The sequence below is a fragment of the Trachypithecus francoisi genome, unplaced genomic scaffold (genome assembly GCF_009764315.1).
Source record: "Trachypithecus francoisi isolate TF-2019V2 unplaced genomic scaffold, Tfra_2.0 Lachesis_group9, whole genome shotgun sequence".
Taxonomy (NCBI): Eukaryota; Metazoa; Chordata; class Mammalia; order Primates; family Cercopithecidae; genus Trachypithecus; species Trachypithecus francoisi.
Window position 1 is genome coordinate 2204799 of NW_022681474.1, and position 24212 is coordinate 2229010.

At 45.5% G+C, this 24212-nt stretch overlaps 1 protein-coding gene across 2 annotated transcripts in view; it reads left to right on the forward strand.

Annotated features, from left to right (window-relative positions):
- The first annotated feature begins 549 nt into the window (after nucleotides 1–549).
- DCLRE1C (DNA cross-link repair 1C) overlaps nucleotides 550–24212 on the forward strand; it is a 48221-nt gene continuing 24558 nt past the window's right edge. The window contains exons 1-10 of one of the 2 annotated variants that reach the window (XM_033209574.1): nucleotides 864–1081; nucleotides 6179–6230; nucleotides 7683–7766; nucleotides 9318–9402; nucleotides 14986–15045; nucleotides 18256–18311; nucleotides 19325–19426; nucleotides 20149–20221; nucleotides 20402–20542; nucleotides 22127–22228. In XM_033209574.1, coding sequence (XP_033065465.1) covers nucleotides 18310–18311; nucleotides 19325–19426; nucleotides 20149–20221; nucleotides 20402–20542; nucleotides 22127–22228 — 420 coding nt within the window. In that variant the 5' untranslated portion in view covers nucleotides 864–1081; nucleotides 6179–6230; nucleotides 7683–7766; ... (1 more) ...; nucleotides 14986–15045; nucleotides 18256–18309. Of the gene's footprint in view, nucleotides 1082–6178; nucleotides 6231–7682; nucleotides 7767–9317; nucleotides 9403–14985; nucleotides 15046–18255; nucleotides 18312–19324; nucleotides 19427–20148; nucleotides 20222–20401; nucleotides 20543–22126; nucleotides 22229–24212 lie in introns of both variants that reach the window. The other variant, XM_033209573.1, reaches the window with a different exon arrangement.

Genomic DNA, 24212 nt, shown 5'->3' on the forward strand with positions numbered 1-24212 from the left:
GTTGCAGTGAGCCGAGATGGCACCACTGCACTCCAGCCTGGGCGATAGAACTAGACCCCAACTCAATAAATAAATAAAATAAAGTGTTCTGGGTTGTTTGTGTTTAATTATACTAAGGAGATTTGATAGGAAGGAGCACAATAAATGTCATGGTGATTATTTGGTGAATTTTAATACAGTACTTTAACAAACATTTTCATAAAGTTGCTTTGGTTGTTAAAAAATTTTAGACCTTTACTCCCATCTTTTAAATACATCATTCTAACTTCCTAAAAGTATAGCTCAGAAAGGTGGGGGACCAGGGCAGAGGCCAGCAGCGAAGACATTATTGGGATCTTATTTGCCCCAAGACCACACAGAAATGACTTACTCAGTTTGTAGATTATAAAAACGGAAGAGGGAATCAATAGTTACTGAATCTACCATGAGTCAGTTACAAACTTTCTCATACAATCCTCACGGTTATCCCACAAGGTTAGAAATTGGGAACAGAAGAGAGAGGGGGGGAACTGAGTTCGGATTTCAGGCCAGCAGTAGACAAGCAGGAAACGGAACGAATAATGATTTCTAAGCGCAGCTCCGCAGCCTACTCGCCTAGTCGGCTGGGGCTACCTGCGCTGGGAGTTTCGATTTCCCTTCCCGCGACTGCACCTGCACAGACACCGGCAACGCCTTACCAGAGCAACACCTGTGTTTTTTTTGGCAGGTATGAGCCTTGCACTGGGCGGGGCTCAGGGCCCACCGCATGCTGCGTAGCGCGGGCGATTTAAACCCAGGCAGCCGGCGCCTGGAACCCGACCGGATGCTCCTTGGCGTCGTCCCGGGTCTCCGGACTCCTCTGATTGGACGTGGCTGCGTTCGGCCGCCCAATGGCGAGGCGGCGCGCGGCTTCCCGGAAGTGGCGGCGCGGTCAGGGCTGGCCTGGGCTTCAGCTGCAGTTTTGGGGTCCGGGACGTTGGGATCGGCGGCGATATGAGTTCCTTCGAGGGGCAGATGGCCGAGTATCCAACTATCTCCATAGACCGTTTCGACAGGGAGAACCTTAGGGCCCGCGCCTACTTCCTGTCCCACTGCCACAAGGGTGAGTGAGTGCTGCGCGTCGCCTGTTCCCGGGACGCTGGGGGCTGGAGAGAGGACAGGAGGGGCCGGTCCTGGAGCAAGGAGCTGCAGCCTGTGGGAGGCCAGCGAGGGGGCGGCCAGCACACACCTTGTCCCAGTCGGGCTCTCAGCCTCTCAAAGGCTTCATCTATTTTTGGATCTGGTCAACGCGGCGTAACAGCGCCTGCCAGTTGCGCCCCGGGCCGGCTTGGTCAAGCGCTGCTAGTAGATTCTCTTGGTAGCTCTGCTGGTGGCCGATGGTCAGAGATTGGCGAGGGTTAGTTCTTCCCCCAGAGCCTCGCTACCGTGTATGAAGAAAACAAGTTTCAGATCCATTTGAGCACACCCTCAAACATTGGTCAGCAAGCAGGCTGACTCACACACACACACACACAACTGTGCAACAACCCGCCTGATAGCTCCACGAAGTGCAAGCTCCCTGGCCTTGGGATGTTCTGTCCGCATCCAATACGAACGCTTCGTTCTGGGTTAGGATGGAGGAATGTTTCCCTTCTAAATGGTATCAGGCAACCAGAAAAGCTACTATGATTTCACAGCTGGATTCTTTCACAGCTGGACCGATTTAGGGATTAAGGTTAGAGTGTCGCTGTTAATGATATAAGCTCGAGGCTAGATACGCCAGGCAGAGATTGGAGCTAATTTCCAGAGTTTAAATACCACTAATTTCACAACCATTGTTCATTTTCACTTCTGTTGCTCTAATAAGTGACTTACCAGTGAAAACAGTTTTAATGCTTATTGTGCTAATTAGCTCAGCCATTAGTGTTAATTGGAGAAAATGATAAACGGAATCACTGGAGTTGCTGCCTTCTGCTGGGTGGCCTTGCAGACTGCTGGAGCAGGAAGCTCCCACTACCCTGTGGAGTCAATCAGTGTAACAAACCTATCTGCACATGCGCAGTGGGAAGGTGTTTTAAAGTAAATTACAGGTATCCAAATACAGCCTTTCCTCACAGGGTTGGTGGGAAGGCCAGCTATATTGTCTTGGGTGTGGAATCAATCACTTGGACTATGAATTGTTGAAGTTACTGCTTCTGGGAAATGTCTCTGCTTTTTTTTTTTTCCACAAAGCCACTAGTGATTTCTGCTTAATAAGGAAAATCTGGACCTTTTCTCATGCGTTGCCATATTAGCATCATGCACTGCTTCGTGCGTCTCTTCTTTTTTTTTGTTTTTTGAGACAGGGTCTCCCTTTGTCGCCCAGGCTGGAGGACAGTGGCACATGCTCTCTGCTCAAGTAGCTGGGACTACAGGAGTGAGCCACCATGCCCCGCTAATTTTTGTATTTTTATTATTGTTACTTTGAGATGGAGTCTCTGCCGCCAGGTTGGACTGCAGTGGCGTCATCTCCATTCACTGCAACCTCTGCCTCCTGGGTTCAAGTGATTCTTATGCCTCAGCCTCCCAAGTAGCTGGAATTACAGGCACGCACCACCACACCCAGCTAATTTTTGTATTTTTAGAAGAGATGGTGTTTCACCATGTTGGCCAGGCTGGTCTCGAACTTCTGGCCTCAGGTAGATCCACCCACCTCAGCCTGCCAAAGTGTTATGATTACAGGTGTGAGCCACTGTGCCTGACACATTTCTGGTTTTGTTTTTCATTGAGAATCTACTGCTGGACGAGGATGTGCCTATTTCTGCTTTTTGTGTAGAGTCGCACTGGAGTCTCTGAACTCAGAATGGGCTAGCCAGGATTAAAGTATACTTCAGAAACTTGCACTTTGTGTTTAGGACTACTGAGTTTGGAGAAATAATGCATCTAAAGGAATTTGTGAAATCACCACTATAAGTTTGTGCGTTAAGAAAGAAATGGACTCTTCCCTGCAGTTGAACAGTCTATAACAACTTTTTCTGTTCTGTAACCACATGTGGATCTGCTTACTCAACCAGGACATAAACTCATCAAGGGCAAAAACTCAACTTCCACTTTTGGAGGTTTCTCATGTTGCCTTCTGTTGGCTTTTAACCTTTTTGAGACACAAGCTTCTTTGATGGATATGGACTATCTCCACAAAATTCCTATGTTGAAGCCCCAGCCCCCAAAGTGACTGTATTTGGGGCTGGGGCTTTTAGGAGGAAAATAAATTTAAGTGAGGTCATACCGTGGTGTCCTACTCTGATAGGATTAGTGCCCTTACAAGAGGAGGAAGAGAGAGGGCACTCTCTCCTCATGCATCCATGCCAAGGAAAGCCATATGAGTGCACAGTGAGAAGGCAGCTGTCTGTAAGTTTGGAAAAGTGCCCTCCCCAGAAACCAAATCGTCCTGCACCTTGATTTTGGACTTCCTGAGCTGTGAGAAATACCTTTCTGGTGTTGAAGGCAGCCAAACACTGCCTTTCCTCACAGGGTTGGTGTGAAAGCCAACTATGGTATCTATGGTATCTTGTGATAGCAGCTCAAGCATGAGAAACTGTATGGACTCTTTTGCTAGAAAAAAAGCATGGAAACCCATCCACATCAATTTTTTTTTTTTTTTTTTTGAGACAGGTTTTGCTCTGTCTCCCAGGCTGGAGTACAGTGGTGAGATCTTGGCTCACAGCAGCCTTTACCTCCTGGACTCAAGCACTCCCCTCACCTCAGCAAGTACTCCCACCTGAGTGGCTGGGATTACAAGGCATGCACCATCATGCTTGACTAATTTTTGTGTTTTTTATAGAGACGGGATTTCCCCATGTTGCCCAGGCTGGTATCAAACTCCTGGGCGCAGGTGAACCACCCGCCTCAGCCTCCCAAAGTGCTGGGATGACAGGTGTGAGCTACCACACCCAACCCCACATCACACTTTGATATAATACAGAATAGGCTATGGACCCACCTGATGCTTATTTGTGCGCCATCTGGAAGCCAATGCTGTGTGCAGGGTGGGCTTTACTAAGCATCAATAAGTTCTGGAAGATGAGAGGACACCTGAGACCTGAGATAATGGCCCAGGGTTGGGGAAATCCCCTTGAGGTGGCAGCTTATGATAATTTATTGTGGCCCAGGAAAAGGAAACCTCCCTGGAAAAGCAGACCTGGGTGCAGCTGCAGCAGCACAAAGCAAACCCACCCAGTTCTTCTGACCACCAGTTGGAAGGGGCCTCAGGGTGGTGGGGATGGGGGACTATGATGCCCCATGCAGGGTGCTGCCTGCTTAGTCAGTGTGGGAGCAGGAAGCAGAGTCTGGATTCAGCCTCCTCTTTGCCATGGCACAAACTCTTTGGAAACTCTAATTATGGAGAGTCCTGCCCAGAGATATACCCATAAGACCCTCAAAGACTGGACCAAGTATCCCTTGAGGGAATTGACTCACCGGGAGACAGGTGGACTCTCCTGGAGGCATGTGTACAATCAAGGGCTGCCAAGTGATGTGCGGTGACTGCTCTGCTTTCATTGGGTCTAATCATGGCCACATATGAATTGAGGGTGTGCTTGTGTGTGTGTGTGTGGTGGTGCTCGTGGTAATTAGAAGTGGTTTGGTTTAGCTAAACAATTTATTGTTTTTTTGTTGTTTTTTGTTTTGTTATTTATTTATTTATTTTGAGACGGAGTCTTGCTCTGTTGCCCAGGCTGGAGTGCAGTGGCACGATCTTGGCTCACTGCAAGCTCCGCCTCCCCAGTTCTCGCCATTCTCCTGCCTCAGCCTCCCGAGTAGCTGGGACTACAGGCGCCCGCCAACATGCCCGGCTAATTTTTTGTATCTTTAGTAGAGACGAGGTTTCACCGTGTTAGCCAGGATGGTCTCGATCTCCTGACCCTGTGATCCGCCCGCCTTGGCCTCCCAAAGTGCTGGGATTACAGGCATGAGCCACCGTGCCCAGCCTATTTATTTATTTTTGAGATGGAGTTTCACTCTTGTTGCCCAGGCTGGAGTGCAATGGTGCAATCTCGGCCCACCACAACCTCTGCCTTCTGGGTTCAAGTGATTCTCCTATCTCAGCCCCCCAAGTAGCTGGGATTACAGTCATGCACCACCATGCCCGGCTAATTTTGTATTTTTAGTAGAGATGGGGTATCTCCATATTGGTCAGGCTGGTCTTGAACTCACGACCTCAGGTGATCCACCTGCCTCGGCCTCCCAAAGTGCTGGGATTACAGCCATGAGCCACTGCACCTGGCTGTTTGTTTTTAAGATCAAGTCTCACTCTGTTGCCCAGGCTGAAGTTCAGTGGTATCATCCTGGCTCACTGCAACCTCCACCTCCCATATTCAAGTGATTCTCCTGCCTCAGCCTTCTGAGTAGCTGGGATCATAGGTGTGTGCTACTATGCATGGCTAGTTTTTGTATTTTTGGTAGAGATGGGGTTTCACCATGTTGTCCAGGTTGGTCTCAAACTTCTGACCTCAGGTGATCTGCCTGCCTCGGCCTCCCAAAGTGTTGGGATTACAGGTGTGAGCCACCGTGTCCAGCTGGTTTAGCTAAACAATTTAGAGCTGTTTGATCATTGTTGTCTAGGCCTTTACTTGCTAAAGATTCAGAATATATTGGAATGTATGATATGCTGAATGTAATGGTCTAATTGCTACCTTTCTGTTGTCTGTGTCTGTTAATGTGGAGGGCTGTGGAGCAAGTCTTCGTGGATGGTGATACTCTCCTTTGAATCCATCACAATAGGATAAGAAGATGACGAAACACTTGTTCTGAGCCTGAGTGATTTCGTAGCAGATTCCATGGGCACGAGCTTGAATTTCTAGATAGACTGATTTAAGTGGCAGGAAGTGAATGGGTTACATAGAGCGTGGCTCGAAGGATGGTTGGATTGAAATGAAGTAAAAGAGTGGAGGGCTAGAAGCAGTTCTCATTCTTCTGTGGCTTCCCAGAGTGATTGAAACTCTGGCCTATGATGCAGGGAATCACTCTCCTTTTAAATGGATTTGGGTGGCTCAGCCTGTCCTGTTCTGAAAAGGATTATTCACTTGCCGAAGAAAGAGTGCATAGCCCATGTGATTCAATTCTTATCAAAGCAAACCTCGTGGGTTTTCTTTTGAAGCTGAAAAAGAAGACAACTGTTTCCCTTGGGCTAAGGAATCCTCTGGAAAAAGAACATATTTATGAGTGTTGGTTCTTTTGTTTTTAGATCACATGAAAGGATTAAGAGCCCCTACCTTGAAAAGAAGGTTGGAGTGCAGGTAATTTATTTTGCTACTTATTTGTGTGTGTGTGTGTGTGTGTGTGTGTGTGTATGTTTTTAAGCAAACATTTTAATTGAGAGCTAACAACTGTACAGAAAAGTACATACATCCAAGCATATAGTCATTTACAAAGTGAACGCATCTGTGTAGCTTCACTCAGATTAAGAAATAGGACAGTACCAATATCTCAGACCCCTCCTACCTCCTCCCAAAGGTAACCTCTATTCTGACTTTTGTCACTATGGGTTAGCTTTGGCTGTTTGTGAACTTGAGATATATATATATATATATATTCCTACCAAATACACTGCTTAAAAAAAAAAAAACAAAAAACAGAGGGAGTTTTGCTATGTCGCCCAGGCTGGTCTCGAACTCCTGGCCTCAAGTGATCCTTCTGCCTCAGTCTCCCAAAGGGCTGGCATTACAGATGTGAGCCACTGGCACCTGGTCCCAAATAGACCCTTTTATAATTGTTTTACTTTACTTAACATTGTATTTGTGTGATTTATCTATGCTGCTGGGTACAGCAATAACGCATTCTGTGTTATTTCTATAAGAGTATATGAGAGAGAATGGCTGTTCCATTGTAAAGGATCATATAATACTGGATTTTTTCTTAAAACTGAACTATTAGGTGCTTTTCTTGCAGCCATTGCCTATATCTAAATTCCCAATTCTCAAGATACATATTTGAAAAGGGCCAGTGGATGTCAGACTTTTCTGCTCATTGATAGCAATAGTCTGTCTTCTTGATCATGATAGCCAATATTTACTGAATACTTACTGTATCTGGGGACTGTGTATTTCTCAGTTCAACAATTATTATTATTATTATTATTTTGTAGAGACAGGGTCTTACCATGTTGCCCAGGCTGGTCGTAAACTCCTGGCTTCAAGTGATCCTCCCACCTTGGCATCCCAAAGCACTGGGATTATAAGCATGAGCCTTTGCGCCTGGCCAATAATTTTTTATTATTTTATTTTTATTTATTGACTTTTGCGACAGGTCTCGCTCTTGTCGCCCAGGCTGGAGTGCAGTGGCACGATCTTAGCTCACTACAACTACTGCCTCCCGGATTCAAGTGATTCTTTTGCCTCAGCTACCGGAGTAGCTGGGATTAAAGGCGCCCGCCACCACACCCAGCTACTTTTTGTATTTTTGGTAGAGAGGGGTTTTACCGTGTTGGCCAGGTTGGTCTTGAGCTCCTGATCTCAAGTGATCTGCCTGCCTCATTCTCCCAAAGTGTTGGGGTTACAGGCGTGAGCCACCACTGCTGGCCTCAGTAATTTTTTTTTGGTTGCCTGTGATGTGTTGGGCATTGTACTGGAGGTGGAGAATGCATTAGCGAGCCACACAGATGCAAGGCTCTGCCCTCTTGCACCTGACATTTTCATTAGAGCTTCTTGATAACCTTTTGAATAGATACTACTATTATTTCTATTTTACAGATGAGGAGACTGAGGAACCAGAGAGGTTAAATTAGTTGCCCAATGTCACACAACCAGTAAGTGGCAGGACCAGGATTCCACCAGGTCTGTCTGATTGTAGAGCCTGTGTATGAGTCATCCGCTGCTGTGTAACAAATTACTTCAAGATGGAGCGACTTAGCACTGATCATGTCTTACTGCTCAGTTTCTGTGGGTCAGGGATTGACAGGGTAGAGTGAGGATGGTTTCCCAGCCCAGGTATTAAACATCAGTGAGCAGAGTCTTCAGATAATGTCAGCCACATGAGATCTGGAGACTCCCTCATCCATGTCTGATACTGGGCTGGGAAGACTCACACAACTAGGGCCTAGAACTGTTCGGCATGTCTTTTTTTCTTTTTTTGAAACAGAGCCTCACTTTGTTGCCCAGGCTGGAGTGCAGTGGCATGATGTGGGCTCACTGCAATCTCTGTCTCCTGGTTCAAGCAGTTCTCCTGCCTCGGCCTCCCAAGCAGCTAGGACTACAGGCACGTGCCACCAAGCCCAAATAAGTTTTGTATTTTTAGTAGAGACGAGGGTTCACCATGTTGGTCAGACTGGTCTCGAACTCCTGACTTCAAGTGATCTGTCCGTCTTGGCCTCCCAAAGTGCTGGGATTACAGGTGTGAGGCATCTCTATCTCTAACAGTCTCTTTAGGCCAGGCATGGTGGCTTAGGCTTATAATCCCAGCACTTTGGGAAGCCGAGGTGGGAGGATGACCTGAGGAGTCTGAAACCAGCCTGGGCGACATAGGGAGACCTTTTCTCTACAGAAAAGACTACAGACTCCGTCTCAAAAAAAAAAAAAAAGAAAAGAAAAAAGTTTATTATGAAATTAATTTCTGTTCATTACCAAAAAAAAAAAAAAAAAAAATAGGCTGGGCGCAGTGGCTCTCCCTGTAGTCCCATCACGTTGGGAGGCCGAGGTGGGCGGATCACCCGAGGTGAGGAGTTCGAGACTAGCCTGGCCAATGTGGTGAAACCCCATATCTACAAAAAAAATTAGTCGGGCATCATGGTGCGTGCCTGTAATCCCAGCTATTGTGGAGGCTGAGACAGGAGAATCGCTTGAACCTGGGAGGTGGAGGTTGCAATGAGCCGAGATCGCGCCATTGCAGCTGCACTTCAGCCTGGGTGACAGAGCGAGACTCCGTCTCAAAAAATAAATAAATAGATATACAGTAAAAAGCAGAAGTTTCTGTTCCCAACACACCTTTTCCAGAGGTAGTGTAACGTGTGGCAGTATCTTTCCAGACATGCTTGATCATATACAAGTGTGTATTTCCAAGTAACAGTGGTGAGGGACCGCTGTTGGAGGTAGTCCAGGGACACTGTATTTCTACCCCCACCTTGTGCTGTTGATGGCACTGAAATGGTGGGCATAGGTATGTTGGAGTGACTCTAACAGATTTTGTGCCAGCGTAATTTCGATGTATGATGAAACAGATGTAATCACCATGCCTGGCTAATATTTGTGTTTTTAGTAGGAATGGGGTTTCACCATGTTGGTCAGGCTGGTCTCAAATGAAACTATTAGCTGTATGATGAAATAGATTTATTAGTCACCAAGATGGCTCATTTTGGATTGTACTGAAAGTTTTTTCTTTTTTCCTTTCAGCTTGAAGGTTTATCTATACTGTTCACCTGTGACTAAGGAGTTGTTGTTAACTAGCCCGAAATACAGATTTTGGGAGAAACGAATTGTAAGTTTTATTTTTTGAATAACTTAATTTTTTTTAAGTGGGAAGTATTTTTAGAGGTAGATTGACAAAAACATTGCCTCGGTTTGTCACATACTACAGTTACCCATATTAATTAGAATATTGAGTCTCTGGCCGGACATGGTGGCTTACACCCGTAATCCCAGCACTTTGGGAAGCCTTGGCGGGCGGATCACTTGAGGTCAGGAGTTCATGATCAGCCTGGCCAACATGGTGAAACCCTGTCTCTACTAAAAATAAAAAATTTGGCCAGGTGTGGTAGCACACACCTGTAGTCCCAGCTACTCAGGAGGCTGAGGCAGGGTAATTGCTTGAACCCAGGAAGCAATGGTTGCGTTGAGCCGAGATCACGCCACTGCACTGCAGCCTGGGCGATAGAGTGAGACTCCATCTTAAAAAAAAAAAAAAAATTAAGTCTGTTGGCATTGAGCAGTACGGCAGAAGTCAACATCTGATGGTTGTTGATATGTTTTCTTTGTTCCTCAAGAGTGAGATCTAGGTCTTTAGTTTTGTTTCTTTAATCTCATTGACCCTTTTGCTAAGATGCATTTTAATATTTTCTATTTTTTTTTTTTTTTTTTGAGATGGAGTCTCACTCTGTCGCCCAGGCTGGAGTGCAGTGGCTCAAACTCGGCTCACTGCAAGCTCCGCCTCTTGGGTTCAGGCGATTCTCCTGCCTCAGCCTCCCGAGTAGCTGGGATTGCAGAATCCCGCCACTATGCCTGGCTAATATTTGTGTTTTTAGTAGGGACAGGGTTTCACCATGTTGGTCAGGCTGCTCTCAAACTCCTGACTTCAGGTGATCCACCCACCTTGGCCTCCCAAAGTGTTGGAATTACAGGTGTGAGCCACCACACCTGGCCACATTTTAATATTTTAGAGTGTAAAGTGTTCATTAACATAGTTGCTAAATCCTTTTATTTAAATTGTGGGATAGAACAAGAAAAATAAACGTAAATTACAGGCTGTAATAAGGAAGGGATGACAGCTAGAAGAATACAGATAGAATGGGTAGCGTTCAGTCTGGCAGAATAAAACGCATCTGTCTAAGTAGTCAAGGGGAATCAAGGGGAGAAAAAAGTCTAGTGCACAGAAAATGCAAAGAAGGCAGAAAAAGTCTGATTGTAACAGTGATTAGTATATATAGGAGAAAATTTAATTCTGCCTTTGATCAAAAGACAAATTCTCCGTTTAAGTTAAAAAAAATTAGACAAATCCAGCTGAACCCAGTGGCTCATGCTTATAATCCCAGCACTTTGGGAGGCCGAGGTAGGCGGATCACCTGAGGTCAGCTGGAGACCAGCCTGGCCAACAGGGCAAAACCCCGTGTCTACTAAAAATACAAAAAATTGGGTGTGATGGGGACTGTGCCTGTAATCCCAGCTCCTTGAGATGCTGAGGCAGGAGAATCGCTTGAACCCGGGAGGCAGAGGTTGCAGTGAGCCGAGATCATGCCACTGCACTCCAGCCTGGGTGGCAGAGTGAGACTCCATCTTCAAAAACAAACAAAAAACTTAGACAAATCCATCAGTATTAGTCTACAAGAGACATAGATAAAACAGAAGGATAAATACGGGTTGAAATTTGAAATTTGGGGGGAAGAAAAAGGGAAAAAATTACTAACCAATTGGGGGCAAAAATGTCAGAGTGGTAGTTTTTAATATCAGAAAGTAGACTGGAAGGCAAAGAAAAGGTTTGAAGAGGATGTTACTGTTAAAAGAAACCATGGGTCATGTGGACATGTGGACATATGTGCAGTTGACAAAATAACCTCCAACTGAAGAAGAAAGTGCGAGCATCTGTCACCCAGTGCTTGATCTGAGGAGAACCACAACGAGTTAACAGAATGTGGGTTCATTACGTGGATTAGGTCTTAAATCATTGTGGGAGTTGGCAGAGCAGTTTGTCACAGTGTCACGAAGAGTCTGTTTACTCTCTTTTTTTTTTTTGAGATAGTCTTACTCTGTCACCCAGGCTGGAGTGCAGTGGTGTGATCTCAACTCACTGCAACCTACGCCTAACGAGTTCAAACAATTCTCGCTGCCTCGGCCTCCCTAGTAGCTGGGATTACAGGCGTGAACCACCACGCCTGGCTAATTTTTGTATTTTTTAGAAGAGACGGGGTTTCACCACGTTGTCGAGGCTGGTCTTGCACTCCTGACCTCAGGTCATTCTCCCACCTCGGCCTCCCAAAGTTTTGGGATTACAGGTGTGAGCCATGGTGCCAGGCCTCTGTTTGCTCTTAAGCTGCTTATAGCCAATGCCTCCCTCCTGCCCACATTTGGGCAAGCTGACAAAAAGGCCATGCCTGCCTCAGCACCGAGGTGAGGTTCAAACCAGGCAAGTCCAGGCCCACCCCGGGCCACAGTGGAAACCAGGGCTGATTGCTCCTACTTTCTCTCAAGCCACAGGAAACATTGCTGTCCCCAGCTCAGGGACTGCACTGCCCTCCCCGAAAGTCCTGTGATGTGACTGAAGTTTTCTTCTCATTCTCTGCTGTGTGTGTGCTCGCGTGTGTGTATGTGCATGCGTGTGTGAGTATGCACACACAGTGTGTGCACGTGTGTTTGTGTGCATGGTATCCTCCACCTCAACATCTGACCTTCGATTGGGAAGGGGATTTGTCCTCCCTCTGCAGAGCAGTCACAACAGCAAGGCTGTTCCTGTTGTCTCTAGCATTCAGCTTGAAGTTGCTACAGGTCAGCCTGGCCAACAGTCAGGAAGGAAAGCTGGAAGGGAAGGGGAGGGGAGCAGAGACAAACTGGAAGGCACAATGGTCCACTAGAGCCCGGCAGGACAGACCAAAACCCACTTCGGTCTCTCACTTCCTCCGGCCTCAATAGTGCTGGTCTCCGGCTTTGGCTCTGGGGCACATGCACCTGTCCCGGACTCGGAGGAGCTACACACAGGCACCCAGTAGAGGCTGGTGTTACTGCGGCGCTGCCCCAGTCTCTGAGTTAAGCCAGAAGGTCAACAATGTTCATGAGCTGTTACCATTTCTGGTGCCCTTCAGAGCATTAAAAAAAGCCTGCTAGTTCACATCTGCCTTCCGAGTGTTTACTGTGGGCAACACCATGGATAGGGGTTCTAGGAAATAGTTCCAGCTTAGATGCGTTGACATAGTACAAACAAGGCCACTGCAGAATCAGGGCGAGAAATAGGAAATCAACAGTTGTCACTGGAGAGCTTAACATGTCCCTCCCAGATGCTGAAAGGAGGAGGAGGCAGGAAATAGGGTGCAGAAAATGTGTAAATGTGGACTAATAAACAGGACTTTAAAGGCAAGGAAGAAAATAGTATTTTTTGGGGGTGCTCATGACATTTACAAAAACTAACCATGTACTGTGTCACGAAAGAATACAGTGATGTTGGAGATCAGAAACAAAGGGACAGCTAAAATCTTCCCATACACGTGGAAACTAAATGCATACAGTAACTGACCTTTTGGTTAAAAAGGAAATTGTACAATAAAGAAAACATACAATATGTAGAACTGGCCGGGCGCGGTGGTTCACGCCTGTAATCCCAGCACTTTGGGAGGCCGAGGCGGGCAGATCACGAGGTCAGGAGATCGAGACCCTCCTGGCTAACACGGTGAAACCCCGTCTCCACTAAAAATACAAAAAACTAGCCGGGCGAGGTGGCGGCGCCTGTAGTCCCAGCTACTCGGGAGGCTGAGGCAGGAGAATGGCGGGAACCCGGGAGGCGGAGCTTGCAGTGAGCGGAGATCGCGCCACTGCACTCCAGCCTGGGCGACAGAGACTCCGTCTCAAAAAAAAAAACCATACAATATAGCTAGTCTTGGGGGCTCACGTGTGTAGTCCTAGCACTTCAGGAGGCCAAGGTGGGACAATTGTGTGAGTCTAGGAGTTCGAAACCAGCCTGGGCAATACCACAAAACCCCATGTCTACAAAAAAAAAAAAAAAAAAAAAAAAAAAAAAACCTTAAAAATTAGCCTGGTATAGTACGCATGCCTGTAGTCCCAGCCACTCCGGGGCTCAAGTGATTTTTTCTGCCTCAGCTTTCTAAGTTTGAGGCTATAGTGAGCCGTGATTGTGCCATTGCACTCCAGACTGGCTAACACAGCGAGAGCCTGTCTCAAAAATAAATAAATAGAGGAGCTGATGGACAATGGAAACGTGGTATGTCAGAATGTGTGGAACAGTTAAATTTGTCCTTGAAGATAAATTGATAGCATTAAATAGATATATTAGAAAAGAGGCTGGGCGCAGTGGCTCACACCTGTAATCCCAGCGCTTTGGGAGGCTAAGGCGGGGGGATCACCTGAGGTCAGGAGTTTGAGACCACTCTGGCCAATATGGCAAAACCCCATCTCTACTACAAAACATTAGCCAGGCATGGTGGTGGGTGCCTGTAGTCCCAGCTGCTCAGGAGGGTGAAGCTGGAGAATTGCTTGAACCTGGGAGGCAGAGGTTGCAGCGAGCTGAGGTCATGCCACTGCACCCCAGCCTGGGCGACAGAGCGAGACCCTGTCTCAAAAGGAATAAATGGGGGAAAAGCCATTTCATACATGAAAATGTAAGAATCCTCATAAAGATGGTAACTGAATCTGGCAGTATTAAATAGCACATCCAATAAGATGTTTTATTCCAGAAATGCAAAAATATTTTAACACGCAAACCTTAGACACTGTAAGTTTTAGGACATTAGTGGACTAAAAAGATGAAAAATCACATTCATCTATTCATAAGAGATACTTGCTGAATGCCTCTTACGCGCTAGTAGTCTCTGTTCTGATGGCAGGGGAGAATGTACCAGGGAGCATTCTGTAGCACTTAGAACCAGTGCATGGGGCTGGGTGCAGTGGCTCACGCCTGTAATCCCAGTACTATGGAAAGCCGAGCCGGGTGATCCTGAGGTCAGGAGCTCGATCTTCAGGTGATCCTGAGGTCAGGAGTTCGAGACCAGCCTGGCCAACATGGCAAAACCCCGTCTCCACTAAAAATAGAAAAAATCAGGCTTGCGTAGTAGTGGGTGCCTGTCATCCCAGCTACTTGGGAGACTGAGGCAGGAGAATCACATGAACCTGGGAGGTGGTGGTTGCAGTGAGTTGAGACCACACCACTGCACTCCAGCCTGGGTGACAGAACGAGACTCCGTCTGAGAAACAACAACAAAAAAAACAGTGTATGAAGCGTCCATGTCATGGACTCATGCAGACTGTGTTCTGAGGCACAAAACTTAGCACACATGACCACGTTTTTACAAAGACTCAAAATTCAGGGAGAGGGGAATGGGAGTGGTAGGGATGGGAAGATGAAGGAGGAAAAAATGAATTCATGGAAATAGAATTGTGTCAGAGGATTATATGCATTTACCAGGCATTTACTACATATGGCCAAATCTGCCTCAAGACAGGTATTATTTTTGCTTTACAATTTTTTTGTAACTGTTAAAATATTTATTACAGTGTCATCAGAATTGTTTATCTCTATAGAGAGTCTGAAAGTTCTCTTTGGCCCGTTTCTGTGTTTCAGATAGCAAAGGCATATAAAGCCATGAAAAACTGGGTATATACATGGTCTCTTATTTTGTTTTTATAGATATCTATTGAAATCGAGACTCCTACCCAGATATCTTTAGTGGATGAAGCATCAGGAGAGGTAACTAAATATTAAATATTGATAAAAAAAGTGCTAAAATGATTGTTTATCTTTCTCTTTGATTTTGCAGTCAGATGCTCTCCCCCTCAGCTATGCCCTCAATCTTTCTCTTTGATTTTGAATGCTTATTTAACCATAAATAAAAGTCTAATAGTTGAGTGGGGTTTTAGGGGCAAAAAAAATCCATTTGTGATTGTGTAACTCCATTTGGGCTGGACTCACAAAACTACCATAGACTGAGTGGCTTATACAATAGACACTTGTTGCTTAAGGTTCTAGAGACTAGAAATCCAAGATCCAGTCTCCAGCAGATTTCGTGTGTGGTGAGGGCTCATTTCCTGGTTCTTTTCTTTTCTTTTTTTTTTTTTGAGACGGAATCTCACTCTGTCACTCAGGCTGGAATGCAGTGGCATGATCTTGGCTCACTGCAACCTCCACCTCCTGGGTTCAAGCGATTCTCCTGCCTCAGCCTCTCTAGTAGCTGGGATTACAGGCGACTGCCACCACGACCAGAGCCCAGCTAATTATTATACTTTTAGTAGAGAGTGGGTTTCACCATGTTGGCCAGACTCGTCTTGAACTCCTGACCCCAAGTGATCCACCCGCACTGGCCTCCCAAAGTGCTGGGATGACAGGCGTGAGTCACTGTGCCTGGTCACTTCCTGGTTCTTAGATGCTGTCTTTTCCCTGTGTCCTTCCAAGGTAAAGGGGCAAACGAGCTCCCCTGGGCGTCTTTTATAAGGGCACTGATGTCATTCACAAGGCTTATATGCGCAACAACTTATCACCTCCCAAAGGCCTCCTAATAAAACCACTTTGGGGGTTAGGATTTCAACATAGGAATTTTGGGGAGGGACATGAACATTCAGTCCTTAACAGTGATGTATTTATTTCCCATGTTGTAAAGGATTGGGCATGGCTTATTTTTTGTCACATTTGTTCCGTATTACATGCTAATGATGGGAACCCTGGTGTTGCTATTACTACATGATGTTATTGTCACATTTACTGAGTTTTATAATGTTCAGAGTTTAAAATGGTGATTAGTATTTTTGCAGCAAATTCATGTTTATTGTACTTTTTTCTGATTCCTTATTCAGAAAAGGGGCACTGCCAAGTGGTAAAAATTTATTTTTCGTCATTAAATTTTGAAGTAGTACTTTTGTGAATGTATGGTTTTAATAAGTAGGACTATAGACATGCCCCCCACCCCTTGTTTTTAACCTTACAGCTGGTAGGTATTTTCCTATTTTGGTTAATATTGGTTTTGTAGCTTCATTATAGCACACTGCTTTGCCATGTTTAACTTTGAGGGTGTCTTGTGTTGTTTGAATGTGATCTGAACAGAAACTGACTTTTTCAGATATTTCTTCTTTGGAGAAGATCAGACAGTTGAAGTTGAGGTATTCCTCCCATCAAATTATCCTGAGGGAGGACTACAGAGCCACTTTAGGGAGGATTAAAAAGGAAAAAAAATAAAAAAGGATAGGTGAACCTTTGTAAATGCCATCCTGGACTCTGCAAACTGCTTTTCCAAGGAATGCTGTGATTGGTTTGTGGCCTTGTCACAATCAGGGATATTGGTGAAAAGCATTCCCTAAGCTGGGGGCCGACAGCAGGCAGACTTTTGAGCAGTCTTGCCCCCACTTGTGATTTTTTGTGTGTGTGCATTGTTTATCCAGCTCCAACCAGGGGGAGACCCATTTGAAAGGGTCTTCAAGAATGAATGGAGACTTCTGTGAGGAGTCACTGTCACCGAGCAGTGACCTGGTGTGTGCGGAGTTCTCCCCACTTACTGATGGCTGGAGAGGCAGTAGCGCCCGCAGGTCTTGCCCTTGCCAAACAGTATGATGTACAGTGTGAATCGGGACCAGGCCTCGTCCAGGCTTTAAACATTTTTTTTTTTTGAGACTGAGCCTCACTCTGTCACCCAGGCTGGAGTGCAGTAGGGCGATCTTGGCTCACTGTAACTTCCACCTCCTGGGTTCAAGCGATTTCTCTTGTCTCAGCCTCCTGAGTAGCTGGGATTAAAGGTATCCACCACCATGCCCAGCTAATTTTTGTATTTTTAGTAGACAAAGGGTTTCACTATGTTGGCCAGACTGGTCTCGAACTCCTGACCTCAAGGGAGTTGCTCACCTCGGCTTCCCAAAGTGTTGGAATTACAGGTGTGAGCCACCGCACCTGGCTCAGGCTTTAAAAATTGTTAAATAGTGGCCGGGTGTGGTGGCGGCTCTCACCTGTAATCCCAGCACTTTGGGAGGCCAAGGCAGACATATCACTTGAGGTCAAGAGTTCAAGACTAGCCTGACGAATATGGTGAAACCCCGTCTCCACTAAAAATACAAAAAATTAGCCAGGCGTGATGGCAGGCCCCTGTAATCCCAGCCACTGGGGAGGCTGAGGCAGGAGAATTGCTTGAACCCAGGAGGCGGAGGTTGCAGTGAGCCAGGATCGTGCCATTGCACTCCAGCCTGGGCGACAGAGTGAGACTCCATCTCAAAAAAAAAAAAAAAAAAAAAAAAATTAAATAGCTTTATTCAGATAGAAGTCAAAATCACAGAATTGTGTATCCATCACCACAATCAATTTCAGAATATTTTCAGCACCCCAAGGGGAGAAAGCCTGTACCGATGGCAATCCCTCCCTATTCTCCTTTCCCAACCCCCTGGCAACCACTACTGTATTCAACTCTCTGTCTCCATGGGTTCACCTAATCTGAATATTTCATATGAGTGGAATCGTACAACATGTGTTCATTTCATATCTGACTTCTTTCACCAGGGATGTTTTCAAGGGTCGTCCATGTTGTGGCATGTGCCAGTTCTTTTCATGGCCAAGTAATATTTCATTGTATGGCTAGACCACATTTTCCTGATTCATTCATCAGTTGATAGACATTTGAACTGGTTCCACCTTTTGACTAGTATGAAGAATGCTGCCGTGAACAGTCAGGCACACATTTTTGTTTAGCCATCGGTTTCACTTATTTTGCTTCTATAACTAGTGGTGAAATTGCTCAGTCCCATGGCAACTCTGTTGAGTGGACAGGGATTCCACTTGTTTCTAGGCTTTGGGGAGTGAGGAAATTCGGGGAAAAGATACGTTGTTAAAAGGTACATAAATGTGTTCTGTGAAGGAGGGCTTTGTTGAGCTAGGTCCTAATGATAATTGCTTTCCATTACGATTTTTTCTTTATTTTCTTTTTAGAAGGAAGAGATTGTCGTGACTCTCTTACCGGCTGGTCACTGCCCGGGATCAGTTATGTAAGGAGGCTCATTTATTTTGTCATTTTATTATATGTAGATACATATTGTATTTGTAGAAATACATTGTTAGGGTCTAAAATTAATAGGGGGCTGGGTGCATTGGCACATGTCTGTAATCCCAGTGCTTTGGGAGGCTGAGGCGGGAGGATTGCTTAAGTTTGGAAGCTGGAGGCTGCAGTGAGCCATGATCACTTCAGTGTACTGCAGCTGGGGTGGCAGAGTGAGAGCCCGTCTTTTTTTTTTTTTTTTTTTAAAAACAAACAAACAAAAAAGAAAGAAAGAAAGAACACATATAGGGAGATTTGATTGTTTTTCTAGCCATTTAAAACACATTTGTTCCCAGATTGAACTAGGGGGACAGGTGAGATCAGATTTGAAACATTTCTTATAAAATGGAAGTCTTCATGGCCAGGTGCGGTGGCTCACACCTGTGATCCCAGCACTTTGGGAGGCTTCGGCAGGTCAAACCCTGTCTCTACAAAAAATATAAACATTAGCCGGGTGGGGTGGCACACCCCTGTAGTCCCAGCTACTGGGGAGGCTGAGGCAGAGAATTGCTTGATCCCAGGAGGCGGAGGTTGCAGTGAGCCAAGATTGCGCCACTGCATTCCAGCCTGGGGTCAGAGCAAGACTCTTGTCTCAAAATAAAAATAAAAATAAAAATAAATAAATGGAAGTCTTCAGCAGCTGTTTCCCCAGTGACCTTGTATTTTATAATCACGTGTATTTCTCCATGAGCAAGAAGGATCTCAACATATAATTGAAAGTGCTAACATGTCACAGGGAACGTCTATTACAAACTGGGCAGCATCTCCATTCTGTTATTTTCTACCCGAGGGAAGAGGTAACAGCTAAGTGCCTGGTGTGGTTCTCATTACCATGAGAGTCCATTACCATTGTATTATAATGGATATGTTTGCAGGAAGCATTTACTATGCATCTCACATGTATTTGCTTTATTGGGATTTTACATGAGACTCAAAAGTCACTGGGATATATTTCGTTTTCAGGTTTTTATTTCAGGGCAATAATGGGACTGTCTTGTACACGGGAGACTTCAGATTGGCACAAGGAGAAGTTGCTAGAATGGAGCTTCTGCACTCGGGGGGCAGGTACTTGGCCTCGTATAGGCCTTTTTTTCGTTTTGTTTTTGGTGAGACGGAGTCGTGCTTTGTCGCCCAGGCTGGAGGGTAGTAGTGCAGTCCTGGCTCACTGCAACCTCTGCCTCCAGAGTTCGAGTGATTCTCCTGTCTCAGCCTCCCAAGTAGCTAACAGGTGTGCGCCACCACGCACGGCTAATTTTGTATTTTTAATAGAGATGGGGTTTTGCCATGTTGGCCAGGCTGGTCTTGAACTCCTGACCTCAGGTGATCTGCCCGTCTTGGCCTCCCAAAGTGCTGGGATTACAGGCATGAGCCACTGTGCCTGGCCTCTTGTATAGTTCTTGTGTGTGTGACTGAATAAAGTTTTGTTCTGGCTGGGTGTGGTGGCTCACGCTTGTAATCCCAGCACTTTGGGAGGTCGAGGTGGGTGGATCACTTGAGGCCAGAAGTTCGAGACCAGTCTGGTCAACATGGTGAAACCCCATCTCTACTAAAAAATATAAATAGTAGCCAGGTGTGGTGGCGCACACCCATGATCCCAGATACTTGGGAGGCTGAGGCGGGAGAATTGCTTGAACCCGGGAGGTGGAGGAGGTGGCAGTGAGCAGACATGGTGCCACTGCACTACAGCCTGGGCAAAAGAGCGAGACTCCATCTCAAAACACAAAAAAAGTTACACATAATTTATATCACATTGGATGGCTAACATCAATTTTTTTTCTTCTTTTCAGAGTCAAAGACATCCAAAGTGTGTATTTAGATACTACTTTCTGCGATCCGAGATTTTACCAAATTCCAAGTCGGGTAAGTGTGCCTGGAGGAGCAGGGTTCTCATCTGGGTGTACTAGTGTTTTTAGTAGGAAGTTTGTAGGGTGACAGGTCAGATCCTAACTGTCCCTGTAGGTGTGAGTACCTGGGAATGTGGGGAAGGAAAAGGCTCTGTGAGGCTCTCCCCATTAAATGTCTCTTTAAAATCCTGTCTAGGAGGAGTGTTTAAGTGGAATCTTAGAGCTGGTTCGAAGCTGGATCACTCGGAGCCCGTACCATGTTGTGTGGCTGAACTGCAAAGCGGCTTATGGCTATGAATATTTGTTCACCAACCTTAGTGAAGAATTAGGAGTCCAGGTATGGTGACCGTTCATTCTTTTTTTTTATTTTGAGAGGGAGTCTTGCTATGTCACCCAGGCTAGAGTGCAGTGACATAATCTCGGCTCACTGCAACCTGCACCTCCTGGGTTCAAGCGATTCTACTGGCTCAGCCTCCTGAGTAGCTGGGATTACAGGCATGAACCACCAAGCCTGGCTAATTTTTGTATTTTTAATAGAGATGGGGTTTTGCCATGTTGGCCAGGCTGGTCTTGAACTCCTGACCTCAAGTGATCCGCCTGCTTCCGCCTCCCAAAGTGCTGGGATTACAGGTGTGAGCCATTGCTCCCAGCCTGTTCATTCTTTTCTGTTGCTCCCTTCCATCCTCCCAGCTCACCTTTCTTCCTCCTCCTTGCCCCCAAATAACTGCAAAACAGTGACAGATGGAAGCCGAGATCACGCCACTGCACTCCAGCCTGGGCGACAGAGCAAGACTCCGTCTCAAAAAAAAGAAATAAATTTGAATGAGGAGATACGGGAGTGGATTGTTTGCAGTACATGCTCATCTGTTGCATGTCATGTATATGCCTTTAAGGATAGATGATCCTTGATTTTTTTTTTTTTTTTTGAGACTGTCTTGCTCTGTTGCCCAGGTTGGAATGCAGTGGCATGGTCTCAGTTCACTGCAACCTCCACCTCCTGGGTTCAAGTGATTCTCTTGCCTCAGCCTCCCGAGTAGCTCGGATTACAGGCCTGTGCCACCACACCTGGCTAATTTTTGTTTTTTTTTTTTTTTTTTTTTGAGACGGAGTCTCGCTCTGTCGCCCAGGCTGGAGTGCAGTGGCCGGATCTCAGCTCACTGCAAGCTCCGCCTCCCGGGTTTACGCCATTCTCCTGCCTCAGCCTCCCGAGTAGCTGGAACTACAGGCGCCCGCCAACTCGCCCGGCTAGTTTTTTGTATTTTTTAGTAGAGACGGGGTTTCACCGTGTTAGCCAGGATGGTCTCGATCTCCTGACCTCGCGATCCGCCCGTCTCGGCCTCCCAAAGTGCTGGGATTACAGGCTTGAGCCACCGCGCCCGGCCCTAATTTTTGTATTTTTAATAGAGATAGGGCTTCACCATGTTGGCCAGGCTGGTCTTGAACAACTGACCTCAAGTGATCCACCGACCTCTGCCTTTCCCAAAGTGCTGGGAATACAGGCATGAGCCATGGCACCTGGCCAAGGGTAGATAATTCTTGATTGTTTTTGTCTGTGTGGATTACTGCTTTATTCCCAGCATTTAGAATAAAGCTCGACACACAGTAGGTGTACAAGGAATATTAATTGAATTTCTCTTGAAGGACTGAAGGACAGTATTAACATTATTAAATGACATCCCTGAGCCGAGTCTCCATAATTTTTCATTGCCATCAGTGATGGCAGTGATCCTGGCCAGTTGGCCTTGTACCTGTTGACATCCTGGCAGAATACCAGAGTGTACTGAAATAGCCAAAAATGGCTTTTCAAGAAAGAAGAGAGGGTTAATTCACTAATTGGGTGTTTTGCCCTGAATAATTAACCTTGAACAATTTATAGGAAATACATTTCAAATAATTTGCATGTACATATTATTTGCCTTAGGTTCATGTGAATAAGCTAGACATGTTTAGGAACATGCCTGACATCCTTCATCACCTCACAACGGACCGCACCACTCAGATCCATGCATGCCGGCATCCCAAGGTACGCGTGTAAGTGATTCCTCTCGTATTGTTTGCGTAATCTATGAAAAAGAAGAAAGGTCAGGACGTCCATTTATAGGCTCTTCGCTTTACAAATGTAAAACCTGAGGCTGCAATCCTAAGTTGTTAGCTCAAGATCATGTAACTGTACATTACCATTTTCCATGACCATACTTTTCATCATTGGTAAATAGACACAGATCTTGATAGTTTTCTTTTTTTTTTTTTTGAGACAGAGTCTCGCTCTGTCGCCCAGGCTGGAGTGCAGTGGCGTGATCTCGGCTCACTGCAAGCTCCACCTCCCGGGTTCACACCATCCTCCTGCCTTAGCCTCCTGAGTAGCTGGGACTACAGGCGCCTGCCACCACGCCCAGCTAATTTTTTGTTATTTTTAGTAGAGACAGGGTTTCACCGTGTTAGCCAGGATGGTCTCGATCTCCTGACTTCATGATCTGCCCACCTCAGCCTCCCAAAGTGCTGGGATCTTTATAGTTTTCTAATGGAATCTATTCATACACATTTGATAATTCAAATTTATTTGTAATGAAATCAGTAATATGTTATAGCTTATAACTTAAACATTTGTGCTATTTATGTATGTATTTATATATTTTGAGACATTCTCACTCTGTTGCCCAGGTCGGAGTGCAGTGGCTCACTCTTGGCTCACTGCAGCCTCCGCCTCCTAGGTTCAAGTGATTCTCCTGCCTCAGCCTCCTATGTAGCTGGGATTACAGGCATGCACCACTAAGCTTGGCTAATTTTTGTATTTTTAGTAGAGACGAGGTTTTGCGATGTTGGCCAGGCTGGTCTTGAACTCCTGATCTTGAGTGATCTATTCTCCTTGGCCTTCCAGAGTGTTGGGATTACAGGCATGAGCCACTGTGTCCATCCTGTGCTGCTTATTTTTGAGACTGATGACATGAGTGTGTTTATAAATTTTTTCTTCTACTTGTTTGAGATAAATATCTAGACATAACTTTTTTCACATTTTAAAATAGTTTCATGTCTTGATGGTCCTATTTCAAATAGATATTTCCAGTGTCTTTGCAAGTCACATGTCATTTGTTGTCTTTTTTGTTTTTTCTTTTTTTTTTTTTTTTTTGAGATACAGTCTCACTATGTCACCCAGGGTGGAGTGCAATGGCGCCACTTCGGCTCACTGCAACCTCCACCTCCCAGATTCAAGCAATTCTCTTGCCTCAGCCTCCCGAGTAGCTGAGATTAGAGGCTCCCGCCACCACACCCAGCTAATTTTTGTATTTTTAGTAGAGACGGAGTTTCACCATGTTGGCCAGGCTGGTCTCAAACTCCTAACCTCGTGACTACCCACCTTAGCCTCCCAAAGTGTGGGATTACAGGCATGAGCCACCACGCCTGGCCTCATTTGTTGTCTAATGCCAACACAAAACATCCTTCTCTTGTCAAACGCTGAGTACAAGACTTTCCTTTTTGAATTTGCTTTAAAAATGTTGTTTCAATTAAAATTATTCAGGCTAATTAGTGATCTTTAAATGTAGTGGTTTGAGTGATCATTATTTTTCTCTAAATTTTAAAATACCTTAGCATTAAATCCTGTGTAATTTTTTAAGTAAACATTGCATTTATTCATTTGGATCACTATTGTGGTAGTACTAATGGTTCCATCAGCCAAAAGCCTAAAGTTGCTTAGCCCTTATGATAAAGCATAATTTCAAACGAGAGAATTCTGATCCACAGCATGGAATGTTTTCCTTTAGGCCACTGTGAAAGCTGCAGTGTAAATTATTTTTGCTGATTGATAAGCTGCATATTCTGTGTTGCATTTAGGGATTTATTTCTTCATTTTGCGTGCGTATGCTCATACAAATACACATAAATATTCACATATACACACACGTCCCGTGGATTCTTAGATGGATAAAAATGCATATATAAAACAAACCAGCCGGGTGCAGTGGCTCAGCTCATGCCTGTAATCCTAGCACTTTGAGAGGCCAAGACGT